The 8,944-nt window shown below is 32.6% G+C and overlaps 1 protein-coding gene across 1 annotated transcript; it reads right to left on the bottom strand.

Annotated features, from left to right (window-relative positions):
• Window positions 1-633: 633 nt before the first annotated feature.
• LOC134586133 (serotriflin-like) lies at window positions 634-8,699 on the bottom strand. Its single transcript, XM_063441642.1, has 9 exons — window positions 8,649-8,699; window positions 7,161-7,221; window positions 6,223-6,342; window positions 4,334-4,453; window positions 3,039-3,129; window positions 1,885-2,030; window positions 1,233-1,327; window positions 1,036-1,124; window positions 634-761 (listed from the first exon to the last, which is right to left on the bottom strand). Exons 2-9 carry the CDS (start codon window positions 7,215-7,217, stop codon window positions 634-636), a joined length of 846 nt encoding a protein of 281 aa, XP_063297712.1. The 5' UTR covers window positions 7,218-7,221; window positions 8,649-8,699.
• Between the last annotated feature and the right edge of the window lie 245 nt (window positions 8,700-8,944).

An 8,944-nucleotide genomic window follows, 5' to 3' on the forward strand; every position in this document is an offset into this window, starting at 1 on the left:
AGTAACAGTATGCACTATTATTTGCAATAGATGCAACACAGGTGGAATGGGGAGAATGTATTTAACAACAGGCACAGAGATGTTATTTTGCTGCATTGTGATTCCTCTTTCAGCACTAGTTTCTAAATTTACCTTTTTTTTTGCCTTAAAAAGTTGTTATAAATTAGGTATTAGTTAATTACAAAATTAATTTCAATGATTTAGAGCAAGTAAAATACACTAAACATCACATATGTGCATGATCAAATGTTTAATTTAATATATATGTATATGAACAACTATTTGAAAATAAATGTTTTCAATCAGAAATTACTGATAATAATAATAATAATAATAATAATAATAATAATAATAATAGTAGTAATAATAATAATAATAATAATAATAATAATAATAATAAATATACTGGTGCTTCTTTAAACAGGATGGAAACATTTTAAATTGTTGCATATTTTAACAGGTAACATGGATACAATATTACATATACATTACATATAAAATTTGTATTAATTAATTATAATAATACTGACATAGCAAATAATATTCTTTAACATTAATATTGATGTAACATCATACATAAACAATACATAATAAATTATGTTACACTTTTTCAACTGGAAAAATACTAGAGTGCTATTTTATTTGATTTTTAGAGCACCGGCAAGTAGCAGGACAATTTCTATCAAGGTCTGCATCACATTTTTGTCCAAAATAAAATTCTTTGCAATTGGCAAGCCAGTCCTGAAAGGGACAAGGATTTGCTGGAAAACAAAAAAAAAAAAAAATAATAATTTTAAAAAACAGCAAAAAAAGATGAAAAAATAATTTATATCATGATGAATAATAATATCATCAGAGAACTATGAAACTTCTACTATAAACAGACTGACAAGAAAACAGAAAATACAAAAAAAACCAGACGTATAGACAGATAAATCAGACAAAGACAGATAAAAACAGAGAGATAGAGAGAGAGAGAAGATAGATGGATGTGTGAAATGATGGATGGAAAAACAGTTGCATTTCATTACTTACTGCACAGGCCATTTTCACATGATGATGGGCAATCTCCACATGCCTTTCCAGCTTTGTATGGGAAGCCAATTGAGCTATCGAAGTTTCCTCTAAAATTACCATAAACAATAATTGGTCAACATGATTATTACCGAGAGATTATAAAGATAAACAAAAGACAAACATTTTACTAACAGAAATTATTAATTAATACTTACGGTGGACAGTAATGGCAGACATAGTTGTATGTGTAGTTAGCATTTAAACACTCGGCAACAGCGCATCCAACCTGAAAGGAAGTGGCCCATGTAAGCTGTAAAAATATAAAATATTAGCATTAAGTCTATAATTAAATTAGTTCTGCTTTTAATATGAGAGAAATGTGTTTAAATGTGGTAAAAAAAATAGATTTGTTTAAATGTGGTAAAAAAAAAAGACATTCCCACTATCTCCACTTTACTATATGTTCCTGTAGAATTAGCCGATATGCAGTATATTTATCTCATTGGGTGGCAAATATGTTAATAGTTTAGGAAAATGCACCCCATCAGGCTTATCCTTGTAATTTCAAAAGTTCCTTAATATTACAAAGGATATGAAAGGTCTCTGGAATTACATCTCTTTGATTTATTAGAGGAGCAGAGGTTTACCAAATGATGGACTTTCGCAAGGAGTTTTTATGGCAAGGTTCTGGGTGACTGTTGCAGGTCAACCTTGCATTAGAATACATCACCCACTTATAAACTCTGTATAATGTGAACATAGTCAATGCTATATCACTACTGAAAGGTATATATTTATGTACACTTTGATGTACACTTTAATGTACACTTTAAACACAGATTATATGTTCTGTATGGTAGGACTTACCTGTGTATAATCACCAGTCTGTATATTTGGAAGTCTTGGTCCATACCCATACTTAAAATCAACAACTTCACTATCAAATGATTTAAGCACATCATCCCAAGAGGCTTTAAATGTTGATAGAAATATATTTTCACCACAATTGAATCCTAAAATGCACAAGGAAATTTTTTTTTTGTTTTTTTTGAATCCTTAAATGCATCCGCACATGCACAATCAGCTTTATTCTGTGAATTGTCGGGAAATTAACAGTGATTTCAAAATGAATTTTACGTTTTAGGCCCAAATGACCAAACTTAAGATACATCAAACTTGGAGAATATTATCTAGTTAACCCCTTCCTGCCAGATGACAGATCTGGTCCGTCATGGCAGGGCAGCAGTTATCGCCGAATGATGGACCAGGTCCATCATGCGGTAAAGTTAACCCCAGATCGCCGGTTGATTTTATCTAGTTAATCATGACTAATAAAATGTGTTCTCATGAATATATATTGTAATATTTATCTCTCTTTTCTTAGATGGGTTATCTGGAAATCAAATGTTCGTAACTTTTGTTGAGTTGGTATCTGAGTCGAAAAATGTGGAATAAAATAATTGTATTCTCAGTTTTCCACTTCAGCATGTCAGTTTACATGAATCCCCTAATATGTAAATGGTTACAGTTAGATTTTATTGCTGTATGCATTTGAATATGACACTTCATATAAATACATAATTAATTTTTCAAAGTGATGATGACCTTTTTTATGACAGACTTTGAAAATATTTTTGTGTATTTTTTATGTAGGATTGTCATCTTGTTCTGCTGTAAAAGTCAGTATTTCTAGGTCTTAATAGCGCATCATGATTCTTTATTTTTGTACTATTTTGTTAGTCCAAGAATGGCTAATTCATGCCTTAACTGCTATTGTGTTTCTTGAGAGCTTGATCCCGTGTGAATGACAGAGGTAAGTCTGATGAACATAAGGAATTTATTCTTTAATGTTTCCTGCCTGAGTGTGAAATTCACTCCCAGTCAGAGCTTCTACATATTCTAAATCCCTATAAGGGAAATGCATGATCATTTGCTTCAAGGTTGCATAGTTTTTATCAGAGTTGCAAGCACTGATGACTTCATTATATTCAGTCTATAACTGAAGACATACTGTCACTTACTTGGGATTGTTCTGAGATTTGGAGCACTATGACCAGCGATGCACTGGCTGGCATACCTTGCTGCTGTCTGAGCTGCAGCATCATTCCACACCTGGATCAAGAACAAGTCAAGAATCAGTTATAGAGATAGTATACTGAAATGCCACATCTTTCATTTTCATTGCAGAAAGAAAACATCAAGTGCCATTAATGTGTATGGGTTTAATGCAATTAACAGAGATTCTTCAATTCTCCTTTATCAGTCTCCTATATCAATTTTTGAACTAAGATTTCAACCAACATTTTCTTTTTGAGAACCCATCAGGGCTGATTCACTAAACTCCATTTTGTTGTCAAAGTCAATATACAAAAACATGCAAGTTGTGATAATAAGTGACTGGATTATTCTTCCAGTCTGCTACGTTTGCCCACATTTTGCAATCTGAGATTTGGTGTTTAGAGACAAACTCCAATAGGAGAAGACCGTTGGTTGACTAATGTCAACACATTAGAGATATACCTTAATTATAATGTAAAAAGCAACTTACAGATGCTTCTTCTTAAAACATCATAACGACTACAGCCTGCCCTATACTCTGGTCCAGTTCCCGGTAATTGGATAAAATGTTTTGCGAAATGTTTTGGTATCTTACACTAGGCACTGAGGGTCCTTCTAGCTCTGTTCACATACATCCAGCTTCTGCGAAGCTGCAGAAGATGGATGCTGATCCCTTCTCTATTCAGACTGGCAGAGAGTACCTGTATAGAACAGACAGTAGCCCACCAGGAGTTCTGGGATGACTAAAGACATGGGGTTACACCTTTGACAGAAAAAGGGCTAAACACTGCAAATTTGCTACTGCCCATATTGATTCCAGGCACCACGACCACTTAAAATTACTGAAGTGGTCATCGTGCCTGGAGAAACCATTTAACAACTGTGTTTGGTTTAATGCAAGTTTAGAAAATCATTCATTATTACGATTCTTCAAGTGACAAAGTAAAAATATATTTTAGTATCTTGGTTGTTGTCATCATAAATTGAACCAGGGGCACGTTGTGACAATGTTGTGGAGAATAGAGGGAGTTACACTCCAAAGCAAAAGCTGCTATTTCTAATAATTTATTAAATGCCATTAATTTAGCCATTTTTCATTAAATTATATGCTCAGAAAAGATTTGGAGAGAAAACGATAATATGATGTATTCCTTTTCATACATTTCATGAATTTGTATATTATCATGCTTGTTAGAAAAAAATAATAATTTATAGATCGACAGATAAAATAGATATGTTAAATGCAAGATGTTCTTACCATTTTTAACATGTTGCTTGCAGATGGTTTAACTGATGTTCTCAGGTAATTATGTGTGTCTATAATGAGTTTCCTGACATCGGCATTGCTTGTTGACAGTGCAGAGAACGGTACATTGGCCTGTAAAAATATTAAAAGTTTTTAATTTAAAAAAAAATATTTTGTTATCTGTAGTGCCTACAAGTTAGCTGAAATTAATGCTATAAAAAACTAAATCTGCTAATTATGTAATACTTATATAGATAGTGGAAGTGCACTCAACCCTTGGTCATGGAATCCAGGGTGCTCCAATGGACAAGTCCCAGTACCAAAATGGACCAAATGTAAAATTTTAAATGTAGAAAATAATCCAGGCACTCCAACGAATTCCAAAGCAAAGGCAATTTTATTAGAACCTGGAACCAAACGGCAACGTTTCGACCCCTGAGGGCCTTTGTGAAGCTTGACAAAGGCCCTCAGGGTTTGAAACGTTGCCATTTGGTTCCAAATTCCAATTACTTAATACATGACACATTTTCTTTTGTAGCAATAAACAAATATTTATCTGTGATAAAGTAAATTATTCTCACATAATACCTAAGGCCTCCAAAAAGTTTTTTTTGTTTGTTTTTTAATATAATTAAAACTACTTACAGGTTGTAGTGAATAAGATATTCATTCTGGTCAGTTTAGCTATGCATTACATTTTATTTAATATACTGTAAATATGCCTTATGTAATGAAAGGGAAACCACACCCTATACTTTTGTTCTATTACGAACATTTCTTATTACGTGTGGATTTTCTGGTTTAACAGATACTTAAACTTAGCATCCAGTACTTTGTGTCTATCACTACATAGCTTTTTTTTTAAGCATAACAGTTGTAGAGAAAATGCTCTATGGAAAGCTGCATTTTTGTTCAGTAGGTGGGTGAGAAAAAAGGAATGCCATTTTTTGTTTCCATTTAGCTGTTCAAAAAAGAAAAAACTACAATCATTTACATGTACTGGTTAATACATTCTAATTCAAACGTTAACCAATATAAATTATATTCTAAATTAGTTCAATAAAGGTAATTCGCTAAAGGTGATTTGTCAGATATCCAATGTATTTTTTTTTAATTGTAATTGTAAACAAACTGGTAAAATTCATACAAAAGATTTACATATTTTGTTTGGCCTAAAATGTAGACTTCTATTTTAATTCCAAATCAAATGTTAGTAAATAATCCTGAAATATTATAAATTGTGGTTTTTCCACAATTCTTGAATATAGCTCTACGAATGCGTGAATGAGCAGGACATATAATACACCTAGTAGGACAACTTACTTTGGTATTTTCGCACAACATCAAAATGCAACTAATTATGACTTGCCTATTTTTGCCTACAGTTGGAAATTCACTATAATCTGGTATTTGGGGAATAAGCAAGGTTATTGTATCAGTTAAGAATTGTCTGAATGTACCTATTGGATCGAAATACTCACTATTGCTGACCAGCATGCACCCAACTTGATTTCACTGATATTATTTTATGTTTCGTTTACTTGTCGACGTTAAACCATATTGTATAAAAAAAAAAAAATAGAGGCACGAATACTATGGAAATGTTAGTTACCATTGTTATCGAACCCTGTACTGTATTCTAAATGCACATTTCCCTCTTCTTATTCTGTATCCCAACTATTATGCCTCAATAAAATACAGATTGACAAAAAAAAAAAAAAAAGAATTGTCTGAAATAGGCCAATGAGTGTAAAATGTCAGGCCAAAATATCTTCAACGGAAAATAGCCGTGATGTAGATTTTTCCAATTTGACTAATTTGTACACTATATTGATTCCCTGGCCAATTCCTGACTATTATCCTGTAATGATGTTGTACGTGGTAAGCATTTTGATACTCACCATTTTGTCAATGTTTTCTTTAGGAATTGTAACTGGTCTCCCAGTAGATTCTGTGGGTAATGCACTTCGGCTCTTCACGTTTGTTCGATGATATGGCCAATTTGGTAGTATGGCTTCATCCTTGAAATTAATGCAAGATTGAATTAATCTTACAATTTTTATGACTTTATTTTACCTTTGAAAACAATGAAATGAAACTAATCTAATGAGAGCTTAAAATGAATTACTTTGAGTTTGGAAAGAGTCTAAATTGAGTTTAAAAAGATACATTTATCGAGCATCTCATTCGACAACATTTTTCTTAATTTATTGAACATTGAAGTAAAGTAATGGCATTCAATAACCATTTTTGTTCACTCAAACAGGAAGAATGGTGTCTACTCAATCTTAGACCTTGAGAAGGACAACAGACTTCTCATACACTGTTTGTAACTAGCCTTTGCATGGTTACTTGCAAATGTGTCTACCTACTGAACTTGAAAAATGAATATTAAAAATAAATGAAAAATAAATAATATAAATAAAAAAAGTATTTGGTCCCATTTTTAATTCAGCCCCACAGCAGGTGTTATGCATTGTACATTGCCCTCTATAGCCATATCAGAGGAATTCCACTCTGGTTGGAACAGTGGAGATACTTACCTGCCCATTAGTAATAACTGATAGAACTCAGTGCTAGTAATGCAGCAGTGGAAGCTGCAGTGCCTAGGCAGTAACCTACCATGCTTCTATCACACAAGCAGTATGTAGTTGCCCACTCAGCTTAATAGTAATCCTGGACCAGTTAGCGTGCAATCCCAGAGGTCACAGACTTATAATTAAATATTAAACGTTTTGTCGGAAACTTTCTCATTCAGAGATTGTGAATGGGATGTTAATGGGAGGTCTGTGGTGTTACAAGGTCAGGGTGTGATTGAAAAGAATAGTGTATTACTTACATGTGCAACAGACAGTTGCAGTAATGTTGAGAGACACAGGAACGCAATCAACAGCATTTTCCTAAAATATAAATTGAGTTTTAATTAATCAATGTTAGTTTTTCTACAATCGAAAACCAGAAATATCCTTGTTGAAAGGTAGTTTCCATTACTTATGTTCCTTCTCCTTAACGTCAGGAAATGGTACAATGAGAGAGTTTGATACTACATTGCATTCCTTAAGTTATTTATAAAATCGGATCTCAAAAAAATATATTTTTTAACATTGGCTTAATTGTACTTACAGGTTAGAGCTAGTTTCCAAACCTATTAACTATAATCTGTATTACATTTGATTAAACCTCTACTTTTGTGTTTAACCCCTTAAAGACACAACTTCTGGAATAGAAGGGATATTTCCGTCATGTGTCCTTAAGGGGTTAAAGAAAAAATATCAAACTGTTCGTACTGAGCTTGCTAAAAATGAACAAATGAGAACATGACTCACACATTCATATCAACTGTAGCCAAATAGTTGTATGCTGTTTCTGACATATTTGTTAATTTAAGAAACTGTGGATTTTAAAAGAAGACTAATTAATATGCAACATACAGTATCTTTTAGTGCCTTCTATGCAACCTGTGATTTAAAAAAAAAATCCTCCAAAGCAGGTCACAAGGGGCTAAAGATATATTTTTTGTTACTGCTTTTTAAACACTCTCTATGAATTTCCAGAGGTACAATGTACATTATTGTCTCATCTCCCCTTCCTGCAATGTACAGTTAAAGTAAGGCTATCCTAGAAATAAAATAGGGCCAAGGATCAATGAAAATATATAGAAAATTGGGCAGACTAGATGAGCCGAATGGTTCTTATCTGCCGTCACATTCTATGTTTTTATGTTTCTGTTACAGTGCTAAATAATCAGTAGCTCTAAAGAAAACATGTTCTGGGAACTTTGCATGCCATACTTAAACGATGCAAAAGTCAATATGCAGGTAGGTATTTTGAAAATTATACCATTTAGAGAATCAGCATAATTCACAATCCACACCAATACCCATCAGGAGGGCAGTCAACATATGCCTTCTGCAACAGTGCCATACAAATGATAATCATATTAATACTCTCAAAGTTTATAACCCATAACTTCTGCCAAATATTATAAAATAATATTTATGTCAACAGCAAATATTTGAATTGGGTATTTTGAAATGGCAATATACCGGTATACACAAAATAATAGTTTTGTCCTAATTTAATGATCTTGTTCTTCATCAAATACTTCAAATAAAGGCTGTACATCCTTTAGTTATGTTTTGGAAGAGAACTCGCTATCAGAAACGAGTCGTTTGCCCCAAAGAAAATCAATTAATAAGTCTACATGTAAATTGACACAGTATCAACGGTATTTGACCAGAAGGTTTTTTGTTATTAGTTGTTACTATTGTGTATTCATAATTTTATCACTGCCTTAAAGAACAATATGCATGTAAAGTATTCTTACCTTGTTATCAGTGCAAACCCTTAAACTTTAGCTTGTTGCTTCTAGAGAGAGATCAAGTTAATATAAACTAAGTGGATCCGGAAGCTGTTTATATAGAGCCTGTTGTTGCTTCCTTATTGTATTTTCCTCATCTATTATCTGTTATATCATCGTGTAATTTAAACCACGTGCATTGTATTTATGCAAGTACAATGATTAATTATTGTTTTTCTTTTGCTGACTATCCAGGAGTTATGTAGGTTCAATATGTGACAATCCAGTGCATTTTATTTCAGGCTCAATGAGAATATAGGTTG

Source organism: Pelobates fuscus, chromosome 2, assembly GCF_036172605.1.
Source record: "Pelobates fuscus isolate aPelFus1 chromosome 2, aPelFus1.pri, whole genome shotgun sequence".
Taxonomy (NCBI): domain Eukaryota; kingdom Metazoa; phylum Chordata; class Amphibia; order Anura; family Pelobatidae; genus Pelobates; species Pelobates fuscus.